This window comes from Anopheles bellator, chromosome 2 (assembly GCF_943735745.2).
Source record: "Anopheles bellator chromosome 2, idAnoBellAS_SP24_06.2, whole genome shotgun sequence".
NCBI classification, from domain to species: Eukaryota; Metazoa; Arthropoda; class Insecta; order Diptera; family Culicidae; genus Anopheles; species Anopheles bellator.
Window position 1 is genome coordinate 63,996,355 of NC_071286.1, and position 23,212 is coordinate 64,019,566.

General features: G+C 50.4%; 1 protein-coding gene across 3 annotated transcripts; it reads left to right on the plus strand.

Moving 5' to 3' along the window:
- The first annotated feature begins 18,000 nt into the window (after positions 1-18,000).
- Positions 18,001-20,212, plus strand: LOC131208548 (importin subunit alpha). 3 transcript variants are annotated; one of them, XR_009156827.1, is made up of 4 exons: positions 18,001-18,321; positions 18,426-19,835; positions 19,897-20,045; positions 20,127-20,192. XR_009156827.1 is itself a non-coding variant. In XM_058201337.1 (3 exons), exons 1-3 carry the CDS (start codon positions 18,256-18,258, stop codon positions 19,987-19,989), a joined length of 1,581 nt encoding a protein of 526 aa, XP_058057320.1. In that variant the 5' UTR covers positions 18,001-18,255; the 3' UTR covers positions 19,990-20,212. The 3 variants fall into 3 exon arrangements, 2 of the variants coding, with proteins under 2 accessions (XP_058057320.1, XP_058057318.1); XM_058201337.1 differs by having other exon boundaries at positions 18,001-18,333; positions 19,897-20,212; XM_058201335.1 differs by having other exon boundaries at positions 19,897-20,212.
- The last annotated feature ends 3,000 nt before the right edge of the window (positions 20,213-23,212 follow it).

Sequence of the window (23,212 nt, forward strand, 5' to 3'; positions counted from 1 at the left end):
GGGGGCGGCGGGGTGGATGTGCAAGACCGGGACTCGGTGGCACGATCGGGACCCGTGGCGGGTGGGGGGCCACAGCCCACCGACCGACCGACCGGTCGGTCGATCGGTCGAACCGCGCGATGCTAACGGAGGGAGGTTCGTCGCTTGCGCCGTCGTAGGAGTCTTTCGTTTCGTTGGCCCCGACACTCGATCGTAATGGGTGAATGTCACTCGCGGCGTCGGCGCACCGTATCGCTGTGTTGGTGGTGGTGTGTCAGCTTACCGTCTCTCTCTCTCCCTCTCTCTCTACCTCTCTCTCTCTCTGGCGCCCGATGGCTGAAACCTAGTCAAATCACCTTTGTGGAGCGTTGGGGCCACAATTCACACGCCGTTGTTATGGGGCGGAGGCGAAAAGGTTACGGAAACGGATCGCTGTGGCCGGCAAAACAGGCCAGGCGAGCGGGCGGCGGTCACGGCACGGCACGACACGACGTACGAGACGAGAGAAACCCGTTTGAATCGGCTCGTGTGATTGATCAGCCCCGTTGCATCCGTGAAGCATCGCCGGTGCTTGCCGGGGCTGGCCAGGGAAATTATGAGCCACGTCTACTGGAGGGGGGAGCGGACTGGTAGAGAGGATCTGGTGGGTGGGTGGGGGTAGGCCACAACCGGAATGTGTAAGTTGCAAATGTGAGTGAGCTGAGATCGATCGTGGCGATTGATCGGTGCTAAGGAGTGAGAGAGAGCGAATGGACGGAAAGAAGACGAATGATGAAGGTGGAAGAAAACAGCGCTCGTTTTGTCCATTCATTTATGCTTCGCGGACGCTTGGACGGCTTCACAGTCCACACTCATCATCGGTTTTCACGCTTCGATGTGATGCTTCTTTTTTCGCCTCAATTCCGGTCTTTGGCTTGGCATGAAGCTGAGCTGGTGCGGCTTTCGGCACGTGGCCTAATCGGTGGGAATGAAGATTTGTTGCTGTCTCTTTCGTTCGCTCGAGTAGAAGGATTATCAATTATCGGATCGTGCTATCATTGTTTCGGTATGATTGCTTCCGGAAGTGCTCAACCCCAAATGCGATACGAAAGACACTTCAAATTATTATTCAGTGTAGATGGGCCATTATGCCCTCACTGTACTCGCTGGTACATTTCATGCAACCCAACCCATGTGGTCAATGAGAGAAACTTCTGGCGAAAGATGTGTGGAAACTCGGCTCGCATAATTAAGCCTCCATTCACCGACCCGACGATGCAGTTGGGCGATGGAAAATGGCAACACCAACCCCAAAACTCCAAAGAATCACCGGTAAAGTCACATCCAATTTAAAATCTCCATTACTGCAAACGACGGTGGCGGCGTCCTCGGTGACTATTTTTCGCCTGCAGGCTCCGCCGGCCTAGTGCCGGCCACCATCCAACCAAGGATGCGTTTTTCGTTCCTCCGTTTCGGTTCCATTTTGTGTTGCCATGAAATTTTACTTCCGTTGATGCCAGGGCAGGAGGCGCATCGTCCTTGTGCATGACACTCGCCACTACCTGAGATGCTTCTTCCTTGTTAGTGCCCGTAATTGGTCTTCTGGTGCCTCGTAGTTGTTGCCTAAACATTATGCAGTCCTTGCAGTCGCGTACCGAAAAAAACCCGTTCCGGCCTCGGCTTGCTACCGGGGTAATGATGTGCTGGTTCCGACGCTTCGCACCTGCACTCGAGGGACCTTTTTAGGGGCCGAAAGATGGTTTTGTGTGCCTGTGGTGCTCTCCGAAAAAATGGCCCCCTTTCAGAAGGTGGAATGGGATTACGGAACATCATTGTTCCGTAGGCGGTCCCGCAAATGAATGTTGGGTTTCGTACGTGTACGGGCATTAAACCCAGGAAAGCAAACAGTGCAAAAATATGACCGAAAACTGAAATACGGATGGGCCAAAGTTGGACAAAGCGCATAAAAATAAATCTGCATTCGTTATGCTTTACGGCATGGCGGGAAACAGAGTGCCCCTCGGACTTGCAGCAGGTAGAAGTCAGACACCGGACCGACTTGGCGTTGACCAGCGTAACCGGCAGTGGCCCAGAAATGGGCCCCACACTACTGTGCCGGCGTGCCAACGGTTCAAGAACGTGGCGCCCGGAAGTCACAGCAAGGTCCTCGAATGGTGCCTTCGACCTTATCGGCAGATAGAAGTGAGAGTGTAAATCAATGGAAGCAAAAGAACTGGCCACCAGAATGGGGTCTCGCTCCCGGTGCTCGAGGCCTGAAACTGGTTTTATGCTGCGTGCCCGATTATGCCGCACGTGGTACGGAGGACGACTGGAAATTAATTACGATCGAGCAGCAAGTCCGGTGTCCCACCCGAAAGGGCACCCGGTGGCCTGGACAGGACAATTAAACCGGTGTGGCCGGCGGCGACTCTCTCGGGTGAAAACGAAAGAAAAGATGATAATAAAAACTGTGCCATGCCACCACCGAAAGGACACGTCCCGGAGATGCTCGGCCGTAAAGTGTGGCGCATCGCGAGAAGCATGCCAGAGTGACGCCAGCGAGCGAAGCGCACGATAAAAGTAAATGATAGTGCGGACCGGATTAATTGAAACGATACGTGTGAGTGGCCCATCCTCCGGTGGTGGTTCGGGCCGGGGCCGGAGTCGGGGCCGGGAAAATTGTGTTTACTTTCGATTTACTGCCCCGGTCCGTTACTTGCTGCCCAGTCCGGCCGATGGTCCGATGGTTTTTATTTTCATTCAATCGACGTAAATTTAATGATCACTCAAAAGGTGTGAACTTTGTCAGTTGGAGCCGTTTGAGACGTTTGAGGCTTCGTTGTGTTCTTCGATTGTGTTCGTTGCAAACTTGTTCTGGTCCCCGGTTCCGCTATTCAATTCCGGGTGAGTGGTTTTTGGCCGTCCAGCAATCCAATCACGGCCGGATGGTTTGCTGGCCATAAAAGCATCAGCCGTCGGTGGCATAAGTCATGCTCGAGTCAGATTAATCAAGCCGGGGACGCTACGCCACCCGTCCTAAGAAAATGAAAACCACAAATCAGCATCCTTAATCTAATGCTTTCGATCAGATTGCCCGCCTGGCCGCGTTCCCCGTGCGGGCGCGCGTGTCGGGTGCCCCTTCTTTGCGTTCGTCACGTCCTGACAAGGCGGTCGCCCGCCCAGAAGCCCACAGACGACAACGGCGGACGATGGCGGAAATAAATCAGTCTCATCTCGGTGGGATGTCCGCTTTCTTCGCCGCTTCGACAGAGTGGCCGTCCCTCACGGGCCCGGCCGACGTAAGTAGTAGTAAGTGAAACCTCATCATCGGCGCTCCGACTGACCGACCGGCTCTGACCAGCACCCTCCAGGACCAGTGTAATCTTCTTATAAGCTCACCCAGTGCCTCGGGGTTTTCTTTTCGGGACTTTCCGGAACTTCGGGCCGAAAGTTTCACAGCACGCTCCGCGAATGTCCCGCGCTGAGTCGGTTTTGTTTGTGCGAGTTTTATGTTTTCATTCTGGCCCCAGCCGGCTCCCGGGGAATGGGGGGCCATCAATAATGCGCTCACGTTCGCCAATGTCCTGGCATTCCGAGGTGGAGCAGGCTGGCCAGCTGGCCTGGCCCTATCCCAGGCGGACACCAGGTGGGTCTTAGCGCGCGACCTTCGACGGAATGGTCGCCTTTCTTTACGGCTTGCCTTTCCAGGCTGAGGAGGCCGGCCGGCCGGCCGTATCCTCTTCCGTCCTGCGGTCCCACCGGTGGTGGACAAATGTTTATTTTGCAGCAAATGGCTCGCCAGCCTCGGACCGGTGCAGTCTGAAGCAGGAGCTGCTTTGGGCCGCTTTAGGGTGGCCAAGTGCTTTCTGATTCGCCTACTGGCCGAATAGGGACGATTACTGGAGGATTAGATGCGATTAGAGGAAATAGGGGCACCACGCTTGTTTCGCCGATTTGTTTCGAGTGCTGCGTTTGATTGCAGCCAAGCAATTCACACGCCGCCACCGACGACGACGTGTGGACATTTTATGTGGCCGCGGTCAGCCGGGTTGTAATGTGGTGCTAAGCACCACAGCGATACAACATGGACGCTCTTGAGGGCCTGGATCGCCTTCTAATCCCATTGCCCTGTGTGGTAGGCGATTCACTTTACGGCCGATCCCGAGGCCCTTATCCGGGTGAAGTAGTAGCTGTGAATCGGATTACGGTTAATTAATTTTGGGGCTCCTCCTGAGCGTAACTCATCCGCCCGGTAAACAAGGGTTGTTCAAAAGCTGTGCGAAGCCTTCAACCCACTCCAAGGCTGTTTATGAAATGACAGGACCGCTGACCCAAAAAGTCCATCACCAGTCCTCTGAAGTAGATTCCTTTCGGTACACCGAATTGTTAACTTTTGCATAAATCGCTCTGCTTAAGCAACTTTCTACGCTATTCTGCGTGGTCGGACCTGACGGAACAACCGACCGATGTAATGGGTGAGCGATTCCAACACCTAACAGCTCCCTCAAAAATTTCCGGTTGAGCTCAGCCCCCCACGGAAGACTGGAGGCCACTCGGTAAGGAACGTGGCTCATTCGAAAGAAAAATCCAATTTGCAACTAATCCTCTCGGCCCGGGCCCCGGCTGGGGGATTAGATTAAACGCACTCAATTAACAAGCGTACGTAGCTCCTCCGATCGGCAGGGGCCTCACGGCCTGAGGTTCGCCAGGACCCTGGCTGGCCATTTGTTCTGGCTCCGTACCGTGTTTGCTTAGGAGAGCCTCCGGGGTGCCAGGCAGTCCCGGTCCCGGTGAAAAGCCCTGTAAAAAATGAGTCCTTCACCATTCACCGGGAGCATCCTCGGGTGGCGGAGTGGCCGAGGGGGAACCGCATTATCGCTCATGATAATGGGCCGATAGCAAAGGGGGTGGTGGTGGGGTTAGGAAGTTGTGGGTTTTAGGGGGTGGTCGGGCTAACCCGAACAAACTTTGTTTCTATTAAATCGAATCGTTTCCGGAGGGCACAGTCCGGGACCCGAAGGCCAGAAGGTGAAGGAAGGGTGGGGGGGATCGGAACCTGGGCCCAGTTTGGTGCGGTGCCCCGGCCACCAACCGAACGGACGGGGACCCTTGGCGAACGGTTTGGCTCCGGTCCAAATCGAACCGCAGTTCGGAGTTTTTGGAAGGTGCAAAACGAAACGGAGCACCTCGAGCCGGCTGTGGAGCAGGTCGGGGGGGGGGGGGGGGTCGGAAACATAATCATCGGCATCCACATCATCATCATCATCATCATCATCATCAACATCAGTAGCAGCCAACTCTGAGCCGTGGCAGAAGCGCCGCGGAGAAGTTGCATTTAAAATATTCTATTATCGAAAGTTTTCTTATAAATTAGCCCACGGAACAGATTGCCCTCCGGCGGCGGACCGAGGCGTTGTTTAGTTTTCCGGTAGTTCCTCTCGGTGGCCACTCGCCTTAACACTGCCCGTACCCGGCCTCGAAGTGGAAGGATAACCCGAAGCTAGCGGGGTGCTGCTAAAACGCGAAACACCACGAACGCGGCGTTCCGGTGCTCCGTTTGGAAGGAAAAACTTTTCCCACTGGCCTCGACCTCATCCCGCTGTCCCCTGGGGGGCGCTGACAAACTCCCTGAGGGCTCCCCGTCAAAGATGGCACCGTGGCCGACTCGACACGCGGTGTGTTTAATTGATTAGATTAAAAAGTTTCGGGGAAAAGAGATTTTTCGGCAGCGGACCGTGGCAGGTGAAGTGTACTTAGCGTAATCTTGCTGAGGTCGCTGAGGTAGGTCAGGCGGGGCGCGCGGATATTATTTTCCTTCTCCTATCCAGTTTTCCAGTTTCCAGTTGCAGTGGACGTAACTCAAGCTCAAGGGACTTGGGACTCCGGGTTTGGCACTTGACTTGCAGTGCAGACGAAGTCTGCGGCTTATCCGTCTCGGTGCACGTGACCTTTATCTTGGGAGTTGCCCAGGATCTGCAACAGGCGATGCGGTCACGTTGGAAAGTTAGCCTTTTTAACATTGGCACCTCGTGAAGATTAGCATAGCCGAAGCGACGGGCAGCAGCTTGAAGGTCCTTTGGAGAGCGGACATTGCAAACGTCTTCTTGGCGTGATTAATTGATTGATACACTCATCGCGATTCGAAGTTATTGGCGAGCAATCACCGCGAGCACTTTAAATTCAGCTACTACCGCAGCTCAAGAACAACCGGGAACCACTCCGTGTGGCTCCTGTTTGACTTTGCCAAACCACAAAAGTTGAAAGTGGAATGTGGAATCAACAGCAGAAACGACTTTCTGACGTCGGTTAAGTAGATTCATGACTTCCGGCATCCGCACGAAACGGTGCGGAATTTTTCTGTCCAGATCGTTGTGCGTCGTGCGAATTCAACTTTATTGGTTCAGGGGTCACCCCCGGGACCGCACGTGCACCGAAAATACGGTCCCACCGCAGCGCCAACCGGAGTGGTGGGATGCAGAAGGAACTCTCTGCTGGAGGGAAGGAACGCTTGGCCTCGGATGGGTAGGTGGGTAATGAATTCTCGGGGCATTTGGCAAGCTCAACACTTGCCCGAAGAAGCATCGCACCGGCTTTCCGGAACCCGGACCGGAAGTAATGCGCTCAATTGCTAATTCCGGACGAGGGCCGGCCAGGGCCAGGGTCGGATGGACGAGGATATTCATATTGAAATTATGGTTATTTGTTGCGCTGTAAAATTGAAAATGATGATGCTCACCGTCCGCAACAGCATTGTATTGCGTGCCTCGGCCACGGCCGCCCCGTCTATCCGGCTGCGGCGGAACGGCAACCGGATTGTCCGATTGGAGCCGTTTTTGAGCGACCTGCTGCCTCTGCTCCACACTTGCGTCCTGCGGGGTCCGCACGAGGTAATACGTGCGAGGCGCGCTGGTAAAATGAGGCCAACCGTAACATAAATTATCAGCCCTTTTGTGAGCGGTATCGTCCGGGTGCAGGGTTTTCTGTTGTTTCTCTGGTTCAGGTCACTGATACGGCGTGCGTTCTACTTTTTAACTTTTTGCCACAATGTATCTTAAAGGCAGTGCGGCGCTTATGACCGGACAGGTTTTTAATCTTTTTGAGACGTGCAGAGCTAAAAATCACCGCTTTTCCCCAACAAATCCTTTAAATCGTTGATCCAGTTGGGATAAAACGATCAAAACACAGCACAGGATTCCACGAGCTCTTTGGTAACTTTTGTACTTTGTTTGAAATGCTCACATAAATAATTCTTTGGTTGCTCAGTTTCCTTCAGTTTTAGTTGCTCGACTCCAATCGGTGCTTCAAATTGGCCTTAGCCTGCTAAGCTTTGCAAGATACTGGTACTCAATCAAATGGACCATATCCTATCAGTTATTAAATAAAATATTTAAATATTGGCCTGGGGAAAAAGAAATCCATTATTTTTGCGTAAAATAAAAAAAATATTTCAGCAGGGTCTCTAGTAAAGGATTTTCACAATTTTCTCTAGAACCCAATTTCTTATCACTCAGGATGTTTTGCAATGCGATAAAAAGGTGTTCATCGCTTAGTGCAAGGTGCGGTCTATATGGTTAAAGCTTCCCATCCAAGCTCCCGGAGTTCCTGGAGCTCCCCGATAGAGCACAACACCTCTTTCAGACCGATTCAGGTTATTTCTGTACAATCGCCACCTTCAAACGGTCCAGTTGTTGTCAGTAGATATTAGAACATAAGGAAGCAATTCACAGTAAATGATTACTTTGAATGATTTCTTTAAATCTTCCTGGCCGTTCTGGGTTGGCCACCGTTTGAACTGCTTCACCACGCTTAGAACTCGGCCGTTTGCAAGCAGGATTGTCGTATGTGATCAATTTCTCATCGGTAGTCACCAGCCGTTTAAGAAATCGGTTGATCAGTTCGATTCCTTTTGGCCAAGGATTCATAAATGAGAATTCGATCCACCAATGTTTTTGGTGTTAATTAGTATGGCACCCAAACATCGACAATCAACAAAATACCATCCTCTTTGAAGAATTAAATGGCTTGGCCTTTTAAACGTGGATCCCGACAATCTAGTGTCCTCGGGTTCATACACTAGCCCCAGAATTTTCATTTCGATTGTCTGTCTGCCTCGGGAAAATTAAGCATTTCGACAGATGGAAACACATCAATCTTTTATAGTCCCGACGGAATCCAAAGCATCACCTTGGTTTAAAACAATTCTTGCCCTAAGAATACCCCCAAGAGCTGTGTGTGTCCCTGCAATTATCACCGGACGGACCGGGTGTGACCGTTGGAGTCAACTATCAAACCGCCATCCGCAGTGCGAACGGAACAGATTGGATGTTTAATCCGCCGTGATTTACGGGGCCGGGCCGGTCACGGTTCGGGCGCTCAAAAATAGCTTCAAACTCTGCCGGACGACTTTTCTGCCGGCGGTTTTGGTGGTGGTTGGCGAAGGTCGACGGTGTTTGTTCGAGCATCGTCCGCCGGCTGAACCGGGAAACGAACATCCCGACATCGCCCGGTGGCCAACGATGTTCGGTTGGGTTATAAAAACGGGTTTTGTGACTGTGGTCCGCTTACAGAAAATTAATTCCAGACCGGTGTAATCGTTTCAACAACTACCGAACCTCCGTTCGGCCACGTGGTGGGTCTGTGGCATAGAAAAACAGGGAAACGAACGCAAAAAGAAGCGGTAGAAAAACACTCGATTCGGTCGTGTGCCGTTTTTTTGTAACTTCAATTTGATGCTTTCGGTTAGCTACTTATTAAATAGTTTAGAAAGTGTTGAAAATTTTACAACGTTCATTTTTTTCCGCAAACAATGTTAAGCCTAGCTCCATCAACGGGATTAATTTCCGTCGCACACGGTTCTCACACAATTTACGACGAGTTTTACGATCGACGCAAGTCACAAGCGAAACTCGGACCGGTTCCCTTCGGTGGCGTGAAAGGAATGCGTTCACGTGTGCCGGACGATTCTAGCTCCGTGGCCATTCTTTCGTGAACGGTTGCTAGCATGTCTAGACCGGGTGCCGTTCCGGGTAATGCCTGGTGATTGATTGAAGCATGCAATTAGTAATGTTCGCTAGCCGGAAGACGGAACTATCCGGCTTTGAAGATGGGCTTCGGAACGCTAGCCGAAAAACGGTCTAATTGGCGTCCGTGGTCGGTCGATATCATGAGTGTTAATTGCTGCGTACTTTCCTAGCTCTCGTGCTCGAATGATAACCCTTTGGCCGTACCGAGCGAAAGAAAATCCGATCCTAGAGCCTCCTTCGGGGCGAGCCTAATGTGATTATCGGTTTCACGACGTTTGAACTTGGCTTCGGCACGGCTCACAGGCACGGTCGGGCCGGTCGGCCAATGTAATCCGACACGTGAATGATTTATCGTAAGCGATGCACGCACGACCAGACCGATGCTCTGCGTACGGGAACCGCCGTTACGCCGTTACGGCAAGTTATGGCAAGCTTTTCTCCGCATCCGTGGACACCCTTTGCATGAGATTTCCTAAATTGCTGCCACGTTTCCTGCACGGCTTTCGATCGGCTCTAATGGCGCTCGTAAATAGATAATGGCGTCGTAATAGCTATTGATCGGGTGGCCCAAATTGTAGGGCGGCCGGATTTTGCCAGAATTTTTGGGCCCTACCCAAAGTGGCCTCGTCGTCCACGTAGCCCTCAAGGATCAGCGTTTGGGAGACGATTAGAAGACCAGATCCAGGGTATGGTTTATGAGGCATGGGCTAGAGTTTGCGAATTTGGTGGCTTTATTAAAGGAATACTAAACGTTTGTGTTGCGAATGAAGGACCCCAACCCCAAATTCTGAGTGCCATTTGCCCATGCTTAAAGCGATCTTAGCGACTCTCAGAACAAGGTTGTGAACAAAATCGGCACCCGTGTAAAACTCGCCCTCCACAGCCACAGTAAACTCATCAACCGGTCGCAAACTATTACTTCCGACGCGGTTGTCCTTTCTGCTGGACCCAACGGCCACCTACTGACTAGCCCCGGTACAATAAATGGCTCCGACAGGCGTAATTTCGTTAGTTATTTATTCATAACCACCACCGGAAAAGTCGGCGAGTGCGGCCGAACACGATGAAGTGGCGTTGTTTCTGTTTCGCTTCCCATTTTTGGGTGGCCACGCGGACGCGGAGCGTTTTGGACAGCCGCAAGCGGAACGCAAATCTACATCCCGACCGCGAAGTTCCATCCTGGCGCTGGCGCCAACCCCAGCGGCTTTGTGCTCGGCTGACCCCTGGGCCCAGCCAGCCAGCCAGCCAGCCTGGGTGAAGTTAGTTTCGAACTTTCGGTTCGCTCAAATACCTTTTTTGCACCAACCACCGACCGGCCGTACGGTCCGTGGTCGAGTGCGGTGTTGCACCCGCGAATGAAGTCACTTCCGGTTTTGCGATGGAAAACCTGGCGGTTACTCGTTCACCGGTGCCGGGTTTAAATGAAGAAACATTTGCACAGCCTCGGGCTCCGGCGTGGCCGGCAAAACGCAACAAAAGGGTAAGTTATTTTCTCAAGCCCACTCCGAAAGCTGGTATGGACTGGTTTTTTTCGATTTTTTGAAGCATTCAATCTGTCGGTTGGGTTTTGGGGCGTTTTGGAAACGACCTTTCAACGGACCGACCACGCACGGCCAGCCAGGGTTGGGAAATGGTGCTGTCGCAAGGCAAATGGATCCGCCCGGCCACTTTGAAGGCTCGCGAAGGTGGTTTACTGTTTTCCTTAATTTATGCGTATTTAACTAAAGCTATAAAACGTCTCTGCCTTGCGAGGGTCTCTCTCTCTCTGTCACCGGATCGGATCAGATCTCGGATGGCGCAAAGGCGCGAACGCTTAATTTAATTGCACCGAACCAATCAACAATGCCTGTTGCCATCGATCCGTCCGTCAGCGTCGGGATCCCACTGGAGTGGCTATGAATACAAATTACATTCGAAACGGTGCAAAGTCAATCCATGCCGGTCACTAGTGGTCAGTGTCCTGTCTCGCTCCTGGGAGCCCATTTGCGAGGCACGTCCTGGAGAGTGTTCCCGAATCGTGGCAGCAATTCAATTGATGGCCCGCCGCTGGAGTGGGCTCGCAATTAATTGGAATCGGGCGAGAGAACGTGGGATTGTTCTAAAATGATGATGTCCTTTGACCGATAGCACCTTTCACCGTCGGCCGAGGGTCGATAAATGTCTGAGCTTAATGGGAAGTGTAAGATGCTGATGCCTTAAGTGGCCTTTTGAGTGATGGCGTGCGAGTGGTCGGCTTTTGCTGCTCGCGCCTGTTGGGTGTTTACACGGAAATGATGCCCATCGATGACGATGGCCGATATCAAATATCATAATTTCTCGGAACTATCTGGCCAAAACTATTGATTGCGGTGTCGTGAGGAATTACTGGCCACACGAAGAGGGGGACCCACGATGGGGGCTTTCCTATTAGAAGTTAAGTTAATGGAAATGTACATTTGATGATTTGTTTTGAGCTAATTTATAACGTAGTCTAGCCAAAGTTTAAGCAAAAATGTTTAATTTACATCCCAGATTAGTGGAAAAAATTGAAAATTCGATCAGTTCGATACGACCACATTTGCCTTCGTCGTTGTAATCAGATTTTCAAAATTCAAGTGGAACACTGCACTGAAGCTTTGTAAAGTTCTGTTGAAATGTGTAAGCCTTACGTCGGCTTCAAGGCTGCTCCCAAGATAATTTTCTTCCAATAAATCGTTTTAATTTTGATCCAGAGGTCGATGAAAACGCGTCCATTAGAAAGCGTCCATCGGTAATCATTCCTGCCCATGCCATCAAGTGTGATGGGAAATTTATTGTGATTGTTTTCCTAGAGCTTAATCCTCATTGGAGCATTAGGCCAAACAAACGGTATCATTTTATGAAAGGCGACAGTTTTCTCATCAAAGAATAAAAATGCTCGAAAAATGAAAACAATCGGATCGGACGGTACAGTTTTTTGTCCAATTCAATGTCTACATAGCTAAAATGGATGTCTATATAGTTTTATGTCGTTAAGCTCTTCAACAATAGCTGGAATATTGCAGCGGAATATAATGAAAACACACTAACGTTACATTTGAGCTCATGTTCACATTTTTCTTTCGGTGAACTGAGATGCAAATTCCTTTCCACACTATTATGAAACTATCGTTAAACCAAATTTGACGTAGCTGTCATCGGTAGTGAAACGATCATTTCAAATTATGTGACCGTTATTTTGCCGAACCCTGTCCATTCTTTTAAACTGTTTTATCATAATCTGCACGAAACTTTCTTCATAACCAGTCTTTTCACACCCCTTTCGTGTCATGTGACTGGTTGGATCAGAAATGAAATACTTCGGCAGTAACATTCAACGCCAAATGATGCCACGTGTTCGTGGCAACCAATTCGCGCCCCGAGGTCCTTTTCGGTGGCCCGCAATCCGTTCAATCTTAACTCGATTACTGGCCATTCGACAGCGCGTCGTACACGGTTTTCACCTCACGCGAGACTGTCGGGGGTGCATCAATCAGGGACGAATCAGTGCGCAGTGCGGGTGCTGACGGACGGCCGGGTGAACGTCCCGGACCCCGTGGAAGAAAATGGGAGCAACGTGATTGGAATTGAATTTTCCGTCCCAAACGGATGGCTAAAAAGAAAATTCGCTCGCTCGCTCGCTCCCCAGCAACATTTTGCCGGGTGCCGATCGTGCTCGGAACCACACCTGACAGGGGTTTTACACTACAGGACCCCGGGTCCTGGGACTCGGGATGGGTGTCGGAACGGTGTGAAAATTGTATGCTCATGTTACTTAGTTTTCTTGCACCCGCCTTCGGTAGCGATTTGTCGTCTGAATGTGTGGCTGAAAGTGTGGCAACGAAAAGGCCGGGCCAGAAACAAGCAGCTCGGGAAAAATGTGAAAATATTCGCCACAGCCAACGCTCCTGCCGGTAGTTCCGGTCCAACCATCGCGGAGTACGAAAATTAGATTTTTTTGCCGCTGTAACCGGAGCATTCGGTGCATCGGAGAAAAAGAGGGAAAAATCGGTCCGATCAATCACCGTTCGGGGCTTCTGGTGGCGCTCGTTCTACTCATGAACATAGAGTTGGCCTAGGAGCAGTGTTCTGTAAGATGATACAATCCGCTTAACGGGAGCCGCCCGGTGCTCGGCAGGGGACGATAAGTGCGATGCACCGATCCCACCGACCGGAGCCGAGAAAAGCGTTCGAAATGGCAACTGTTTTGCATAAAACTTTGAGCTTCACTTATGGTGGTGCATCGGGAGACGTCTTGCTCGAGTTGACACCTAGTAGCTGCGCCCCTGTCGGTCGGTGGGATGTATTTGCCATACTAGCTTTTTTCTTTTTCGTAGACGATTATCGTGTAGGCTGCCGGTGTTGCCGAGAGGGCCCACTATCGGAAGTTCCGTTTAATTTGAAAACTTTGCTAATCGAAAATATTTTCGAGATGAAGGGACAGCTTAGAGACCTCGACCCGGTTCGATTGGAAACCGGATGCGTTGGTGCGTCTTGACTTCAAAAGCAACGCGACAGGTATGGCACGGAGCACCGGCACCGGCAACGAAAGTGCTGGATAAAATCCTCCTTCAAAGCATCAAAACATACCCGCGCTTGGGGGTCCGTCCCGTTTGGCCCTCTGGATGCTTTGCCTAATTAGATTGATATTACGATCGGCAGCGTATCACGCTCCGGTGCTGAGACGAGAGCACATCAAACGCGGCTTGCATCTCGGAAAGGCAAGCAAGCATAACGCACCGGAGGACCATCCGCCGGGTCCGTCGGAGAGCCGGAAACGGAAGCAAATCGAAACCAGCGTCGATACCCGTGGGCGCGGCCCAGCGAGAGACTCGAATCGCGGCGGCCAAAAGGTGCCGGACGGGAAGAGGGTGCCGATGCTATACATAATAAAAAGGATGCAAAATAAAAATAAAACAGCCCGGAGCCGGGGCGCTTCACTTCAAACGTTGGTCGGAGGGCTGCGGGTCGGAATGTGCGCAATAAATTGTGATTGCACAGTCCGAAGTAAATCAAACGGAATGTGCGGCGGTGGCGAATATTGCGGCGCACATTTGCGACGCCGGCGCCCGGGCCCGGGCCTTATGCATGTTTTATGCTTTATTATGCGAAGTACGCCGCGAGGGTCGACCCCGCGTAAGTGGTAGGTGGTGGTGCAGCGATCGATGCGATCCGGTGCAAGATGCCGGTTTGAGACAAGATCCAAGGACATCGTGTGCGTCCTTCGTGAGTTCCCGGTGTTGGGCGAAGGATTCTTTTTGCACGCTCATTAGGCACCGGGCGCTACGTGGGAGCTTTAGGGGCAATGAAAAATGACTGTGCACTGTGCTAACTGATTCTCGCAGTATGGCACAGTTCTGCCATACATCTTCAAGATTGCGACTCCCTTGTCGGTAGCCATTGCATTTTCGGACAAACCGGATTGTAGCAAAAGGTTTGTTTAAATAATAACAATGGAACTACCTAACGGGTTTGATTTTCCCAAATGATTCTCGGTGAAAATCGGTGTGCCTCAAAGTCGAAGCTCCTCCATCGAGCAGGTGACCTGTTTACTTGCTGTTAACGGCCGAATAAGACGTACACGAACGACCCGCCGGGTGGGTTGTAAGCCACCCCAGCCCATGTGCTCCATCATTTCGATTTTCCTCGTTTATCGTTTCATCAAGTGGACCCGGCCGGGGGAACCGGGCTGCTTGATCTTGATCCGGGACCCGGGACTCATATTTTATGCACAATTGTTGCCATCTGCATCCCGACACTGAGGGGCCATCATCGTCATCATTGGGTGTCCTTGACTGCCCGGGCAGCGGCAAGCAGCAGTGCCACCCAGCTTAGAAGCTTACCGGCACCGGCTGGCCATGGAGTGGATTCGTTCTTCTTCTGCAGCACTCACCCCATCCGGCCTGGTCGGGTGGGGTCTGGTTGAAATTCATGTTGCTTGCTGCTTTTTATTGCATTATTTGCTCACGAGACTGGTACCCAGTTCCAATCTGTCTGTTGCCGGAGGTGGCCGGAGTGGCAAACAAATGGTTGCGAACAAGAGCCCTCAGCCGTAATAACAACGAAGGAAGATGAATCTCTCCCGAGGATGTGAAGACGTGTGGTTTGGTCCTTTAAAGCAGGGCCGATCAGGGCCCGAGGGTCACGCATTCGAACCGTTTGCTCGTGAACTCCATATCCAAAGCCTGGCCGACAGGGAACGTTATTTTGCTCGTTTCAATTTAAAAATGGATTATCCACTACACTGTGACTAAAATGTGAATGGAACGAAAACTATGACCTCTACAAACAAATTAAAGCCAACGTTTATTCATTAACGGGACCGGGCGGGTCGATCGGGTTGATTCCATAATCTATTTGTCTTTGGAATTCGTTTGCACACCAACATAACGGAACAGTGTGTGATACGATAAATGCAGAGGCTGTTGGCCGTTTGGAAAACTTTGCCTTCGTTTTATTTGTCTACCGTTCCGGGGACGCCGTGATTTGCGCATAAACCCACCAGTAAGCGGTTTAATGGACCGAAAATGGGACCAATTTTCTGGTAACGAGCTACACGAGCTGGCTCACGTGGGCCGTGATGTTAGTTCTATTAGTTTTTTTTGCGTAATATATTGACGTTCACCGAGGGTCTGAAATAAAGGAAACACCCGTTAATCAACTGTGCTTTTTTCGTATTCGCCAATTATGGAACGGTAACTTGTGAAAGAATGATAAATTTAACTAGACAAACATAAACTTCCAACAACACCGGGCACGCAAAGGTAAGTAAGGCTTCAGCAACTTGTTTGAAATAAATGTAACTACAGCAGGAGCACCTCATAATTTTCATTTCCCCAAAAACTTGACGCCATAAAAAACGCGTGTGCGTGATGCTGGAGGGAAAGCTTTGGAGAAAAGTTGCTGAAATTGAGTTTTTGCCCCCTTTATGCAGTTGTTGCCCCCTTTTTTGCAGCTCACCAGTGTTTTGCCTATTTGTTGTGCCTTTTTGCAGCGCTAGGTTAATGCATGCAGTGCATATTTTAGCACCACACGCCAGCGCTGTGCAGTGTGAGTCGCTGGCCCAGTGTGTGGTTGTTCTGTTGGTTCCGTTTTGTTTTCAGTGCCGAGTTTGTTGTTAAAACATCACTTGTGCAAGTTGCCCACGTGTGCCCGGCGCTACCGTTTCGGTGTTGAGCCGCGGCCATGGACAAGTTTATGGGGCTTGATCTTAGATCGCTGCAATTACCGTACGCCAGGATGGCTTGGTGTAGCAATTTTGCGAATTCGGTGGTTATCTGTTTTATATTCATTGAAGTTTTTGTATTTGAGTTTGGAGCATAGTTAATAGCGAAACTATTTCGGGCAGGGTTCCCATGGTGTGGTTTTCTGAAATTATGTGTTTTTTGTGCGGGTTTTGTGAATGTTGCTCTAACTAGAGACTGTGTTAATGAGACCACCCAATCTGATTGTGCTGAAAAGTTTGACTGCCAGCCAGTGAAACGGTAGCTTTTAATCGAACTCGAATCTGAAACTATAATTATTGCACACTTCTGGTGAATAATTGAACCGCTAGCACCAAACCAGTGCCCCCGGAGCGTGGTGCTTTGATTTGCCGAATAGATTATCGGCCGCGTATGTGGGTAATTACAGAGCGTCGGAATCAAAAACAAATTTCCTTCCCGAATTGCACGCCGAAACTACCGGTCTAATGTCGCTCGATCGTGGCTGCGATGGTGTAAATGTACGGTGGGATTGCATAAATAATGCAATCGATTAACTCTATTTCACACCGAATAACATGCCGCCATCTCTTTTCGAGCCCCATCGATTTATCGAGGCGCGCAATATCCGGTCCGCCCAATCGAATATGTAATTCGATAATCCGATTCGGGTTTGTTAGCTGCGATTGTTTATTCATTACTAAATCAACTAACCCACGTGGCACCAGGGGGTTGGCGCGGAAGCTGATTTGAGCGCTATCTCGCTCCACGTGGATCAAACGGAAATCACAGTAATTATTACCAGGATTAGAGATGACCGTGACATTTGTTTGTTTGATTGTGTTTACTGCTTTCCCTTTGCCATTTTATCAGTAACATTTTCTAAACTTTCGAACATAGTCGGTGATGTAACGCGTATAAAAATAAAGAAAAGGAAGGTTTTGCTAATTAAAATTTGTTCACATAAAAACACTGTAGGCTTGAGTTCGTGTAAGATGCAAGAATCTGACCACGGTTGGTGGCCTGGCGGCCTGGTCGAGTGGCGTGTGCTCAGAAATCGGAAAAAACGGACCAGTACAACATAAACGAAGACGCCGGCCGCTAATCCGGAGCTGCCAGAGCACCGGGAGCGCCGGTGGACCTCAGTGCCCGAAACGGGCATAAAGAGAATTTTTCTTTTCACATTTACTTTTATTTGATGTTTCCCTACTGCATTATGTATCCATTTCATGTCGATGAGTATTTGCCAGGCTCGGCGCTTTCTTTCGTAGCTGTGTGCCGTGCTCGGATTTCTCTTTTGGACTTTGCCGGCTCACCGGTTGGAGGTTTATTTTTTTCCACGCGATGGTAAACGGTCCATTTCCGAGCCATGGCACCCGAGGACTTCGGTGTCGTTACGTAGGCGGTTTATCTTTTTCCCAAGAAAACCTGGACGCTCAAGTTCCTTTATTTTACATTCAATTCAGATACGATAATGCCAGATTTTTGGTCAGCTCTTGTGTGTCATATGAAATCTGAGATTTTCGATTTTGGCAGATCTTTTGTGAGGTTCTGTTTGAGAAATTGAGAAGTGTGTCTTTGAGTTGAAACGATTCAAAAATTAAAATCCTACATCCAAAAATACATTCGGAATTTAATTACAAATAATAAATGTAGTGCGCCTACAGTTCGGCAATCCGCAGTACATGGAAGAGCGGAAAACGCAACTGCGAAACGCAAACTCGTTTTGACAGCGCTTTTGACAGCAGATTTTGGCGCTGCGTTCGGCTGAACTGGACGGGTAAAGAATGAAAATTTGAACACCAAACGGCTCGCATCTTTCCCAACGCACGGTCGCTGGTTCTTGTCCTTCGCCATCCCGCGCCGGCCATTGCCCTGCGCAACCATTGATCCTTGCAAATTGATTCGTCCCGTTAAGTCTGCGTACTGTAACGCGTCGAGTGTGTTCCCGTGTTGTTTATTGTTAGTATTTTGATTTGTTAAATCCTTTTGCGAGCGGTGCTTGTGGATCAACCGTATTGAGGTTAATAATTTGTCTTGGAGAAGATATATCGTGCGTGGCGAACGGTTACAAAATGGACACGGAAAACGCACCCAACAAGCGGCTCCAATCGTACAAACATGGCTCAAAGTCGAACACGGTAAGTACGTCGGTTCAACGGAACATTCCGTGTGTTTGCTTGGCATCATTCGTTCAGCAATCCTTGCGGGGTGTTTGTTACCATTTGCGATGCGCGTGGTCTAGGAATTGCGGCAGCGGCGTCACGAGGTTACGGTCGAGCTGCGTAAGAACAAGAAAGATGATCAACTGTTCAAGCGCCGCAACATCACGGACGACGACGGTCCGACGTCGCCGCTGCAGGAAAACAACGCCCAGAGTCCGGTGACGCTGAAGTACGAAGAAATCATGCAGTTCATCAAGAGCGGCGATCCGAGGAAGGAATTTGCGGCCGTACAGGCGGCTCGCAAGATGCTGAGTCGAGAGAAGAATCCACCGATCGATAAAATTATCGCCCTTGGCATGGTACCGATCTGCGTGCAGTTTCTGGAGGCCTCCGATCGGCCGCCCCTGCAGTTTGAGGCTGCCTGGGCGCTGACCAACATCGCGTCCGGCACTTCCGAGCAAACGAGGGTCGTGATCGCGGCACATGCCATCCCGCGCTTCATCAACCTGCTCAGCTCGCCCTCGGTTACGGTGGCAGAGCAGGCCGTTTGGGCGTTGGGTAACATTGCGGGCGACGGCTCGAAAGCCCGCGATATCGTGCTCGAGTACAACAGCGTCGAAGCGATCATCAACCTGGTGCAGAACCCCAATACACCGATCTCGTTTCTGCGCAACATCGTGTGGCTGATGTCGAACCTGTGCCGGAACAAAAATCCCGCTCCGCCGTTCAATCGCATCGAACCGATGATTCCGGTGCTGTCGGCGCTGCTCGATCACAACGATTCGCAGGTTCTGTCCGACGCGTGCTGGGCCCTATCGTACGTGACGGACGATGATTCGCCGAAGCTGGAATCGGTCGTCGAAGCGGGTGCTGTGCCGAAGTTGGTGCGGCTGCTCGGTTCCAACAATCCGGCCATCATTACGCCGGCCCTGCGAAGCGTGGGGAACATTGTGACGGGCAACGACACGCAAACGGACGCCGTGATCGCGGCCGGCGCCCTCCAATCGTTGGGCAGTTTGTTGCGCCACTCGAAGAACAACATCGTGAAGGAGGCCGCCTGGACGGTGAGCAACATTACCGCCGGCAATCAGCCGCAGATTCAGTTCGTGCTGGATTCTGGAATTTTCAACCAGCTCATCGAGGTGCTGGCGAAGGGAGATTTTAAGTCGCAAAAGGAGGCGGCCTGGGCGATCACGAACACAACGACCGGCGGATCGGCCGAGCAGATCGTTACGTTGCTGGAGAAGTACAACATCCTGAAGCCGTACTGCGATCTGCTGGATGCGAAGGACAGTCGCACGGTTCGCGTCGTACTGAGCGGTGTGACCAACATCTTCCAGATTGCCGCCAAAATTGGCGGTGTCGAGAACCTGTGCACGATGATTGAAGAAATCGGCGCACTGGACAAGCTGGAGATGTTGCAGAACCACGAGAATGAAGAGGTTTATCAGAAAGCACTTAATCTTATCGAGACATTCTTCTGCGATGCGGTAAGTTTGAGCGGAGTTTACGGTTTGTGGAGACAGAGTGCTGATCATTTCCCACCCACAGGAGGACGTCAATCCCGAATGTGCCCCGAAGGAAGCAAACGGTGCGCTTGAATTCAACCCGACGCAACCGCAAAATGGAGGCTACTCCTTTTAGACTGTCGCAAGCCTGCTGGACTGCGTCTTGCTGGGCCTGGAGTTCGTAGACATAATGTATTTCCCATCGCAGTAGGCGGTTAGTATGTTTTTAGATTAAAATTATATTCCGTTCTTGGTTGGTGTCACTCGTTTCAGAGAGGAAAGCCAAAGCCATTCGTCACGTGCGCTATTTTCGATTTTAGCATTGTTTTATCTCTGTGCGCTCTGGTTCATTCGTTTGTGTTCAGTTTTCATGTCGAAATGTGTCTCATCCTGCCGAGATTGGCATTCAATGCTCTCAATATAAAGTGCCCCATCGATAAATTTTAATCAATCGTGTAAATGGTTTTCCGAAAAAGAGATAAACCGGCCAAGCAAAGTATCGGCTCCGCTTTTCTGTGGTATCGCAAATCCGCCAATTACTTCCAGGTTTGCCTAAAGATTACATTACGCTACCGAAGTATCCGTCGGTATCGGATTTTATAAGCTGTTACGTTGCTGTCAACACGAAACGTTAAGCAAATACCCTTCGGTGATCGTGCGCGCGATGGAATTCAGCAAAACGTCGCCCGGAATGCTCCCTCCGCGGGACGAGAACAAAAGCAAACCTCGTCGCTGGCAGAAAAGCCAATGAAGGTCCACACGGATTCACGGCGCAGCTGGTGGCTGCGGTAATGTGAGTCACACTCGAAAAGAAAATGCTTTTCATAAGAACTTAATTTTACTTCCTAGCCACCGAAATTCTCCCCGTTAGCCAACGCCGTTGTGGGCCACGGGTGCCCTGCCTTAAGCTGCGGTACGTACACTTAGGAGATTAAAACAAATAAAAACCTTGACGCAGAATGGCAAACATGCTGGCTGGATGCTGCGGGCAGAGAGGACACATTCCGATTGCTGTGCACGTACTGTTGCTGACTGCTGCGTCAAAGTGTTTACTTACCAGAAAAGGAATCGGGGCCTCTTCCCTGTATCTTTCTCTTTTCCGTTCTTTTTATTCCGCTGCAACAGACGTGCGTGAAATGTGGATGCTTAAATGTTGTCTCCCAAAAGGTCTTGATTGCTGTAGTGAAGCTTTTCGGGTACGTTCGCCCGCAGTTGTCCTTTACTGAGTCATTCGTGGAATCGGTCGATTCAGCGAAGGGGGAGACCGTTGTCGGGTGACTAGTAAACGGGTTGTCGAAAAATTTGTGCCCCTTTGGCGTGCATGATGGGAATATAGTTGGTGGTGGATTTAGTGAAAGAGCGTACTCCGCTGTTCCGTGAATTGGGCCGTTACCGTCATCTCGAGATAAAACCGGATTCAAAGAACGTTCCAAAAGCACTTAGTTAAAAATAATTACCCAACTTAAGTTATTCTGCTAAAGCATTCAACATGGACGAAACGTTAATGCTGTGTTGCCGGTAAGCGGAGGCCGAAAGTACCCAGAAAAGACAAACCATTACACGGCCGCACTGTGGCCACACTTGAAGAGTGAAACAAAAAGAACTGGAATAAAAATGCCATCGACACTCGCCACATAATGGAAACTTTGGCAATGATTTGTGATGCCCCGAATAAATGTCAGCCTTCTGCCTCTTCTCTCCCCAAGGGGTTCCGGCCGGCGTGGCCCATTTAATGTGGCCCACAAATGGATTTGAAGATTTCCTCTCCGCGGTCGTAAATTATTTTCACCTCACCTTCCGGAGCGGCGAGCGGTGTAAATGTGTTCGTCGCCCGAACGGTGCATTTGAAAAATGGTCGTCCCATTTTGCCACTTTTGGCCATTATTGGTGACACAATTGAGCTGTGGGACGAAATATGAAATCGGACCCTTTGCGTGCGAACGAACCCCGCCAGCTTACCTGCCTTCCGTCGATGACGCCCCAACGGCACCGAATAAAATCGAAGTCAAATTATGTGAAAAGTCGTACCAAGGAACAACGGGTGTGTTTTAATTTCGATCGGTTACACGCCGAAACCGAACTGCCTGAGGCCAACCGTGGCCGGTCGATGCTGAAGCGATTACGTGAATTTCTTTCCGCTCGCACAATACTTTCACGCCAGGATGTGGAAAATCAAAAGAAGTTTTTTAATTATTTTCATCCTCGTGCTGTGCACGCACACGACGAGTTGCTGGGAGTTGTTTTGTTTGCCCCGTCGGCCTCATGTATTTCCCACGGCGGCACAGGTACCGGTATCCGGTTTCGCTAGCTACAAAGTCCTTGGGAGGTACACGCGTACGGCCCCAATCTGTTTTTCGTCTCACTCACTGTTATCTGGTGCTACCGTTAATCGTTTTGCATTTTTATAGTTTGTGCTACTCACTCCTGTGCGGCCAGTCCAATTCCGTGAACACTATCTTCACTCTCTGGTTACGATCAGTTTTGCTGAGGGTTAGAAAATTTATTTACATCCTGTCCTGTGGTGAATGTAACCTTTTCTGGCTGTCGTTCCCATTTATGTACAAGGTACGGATTCGTACGTGCAGTTAAAACCATGCCGTAGGCCATTAGAGCCGAAGGAACTGGCGGACAGTTTGATTTTTTGCTTTTTTTTTCACTAGTGACCTGTGGCTTCAAACCATTGTGCTATCAACAGGGACTTGAACGTTTGTGCTTCTGACCAATATACACTTGGCGGCCGTTCTGTGGAGGAGGGATAAAACATTAGGGGACCTAGAACCTAGGAGTTGGATTTCCTTAACTTTATTTCACTATTTACTTGCTTGCTCGGGTCTACTTATGTACAAACTTTGCTACTATTTACAACACACTCATCCTGCGAATTTACAACTCTATGCCTTAGGAATACTTAACGTTTAACCAGCATCGGTATGCTCCCGCAGTACACAAGTGAAATCCTCGCCTCATCGTTCCCAGCGCGGGCCAAGCTGCTGGTGAAACATATGTGCTGCTGTTTTCGGTTATTCATTCGGTCCGATGGATTTATTTACTGATCCCCCCCAAATACCGGAAATCCGCGAGAACTGCCTATTTTTCTGTCACGCCAAATTAGACGCGTCATGTTGAGATAGGCCCCTCGTGCCAATCGAAAGCTACAGAAAAGCGCTAGATAAGCTCACGTAATCGGTTCAGCGGTTTCCAAGAGCGTCCGTGGTCACGAAGTCGTCCGGCTGCGATTGGCAGTCCATCACTCGTTCCGCCGTTGATGCAATCCGAGGGTTCCGTGTCTGCCACCAGCCCGGAAAAGCGTAGTTACCAAACGTCACGCAAGACACGCAGCGCAGCGGGCGAAAAAGGGA

Coding starts and splice junctions, on each gene's coding strand:
- LOC131208548 (XM_058201337.1), top strand. CDS start 18,256: ATGGACACGGAAAACGCACCCAACAAGCGGCTCCAATCGTACAAACAT. Junction 18,334..18,425: donor CGAACACGGTAAGTACGTCG/GTTCAACGGAAC, acceptor CGCGTGGTCTAG/GAATTGCGGCAGCGGCGTCA. Junction 19,836..19,896: donor AGACATTCTTCTGCGATGCG/GTAAGTTTGAGC, acceptor TCCCACCCACAG/GAGGACGTCAATCCCGAATG.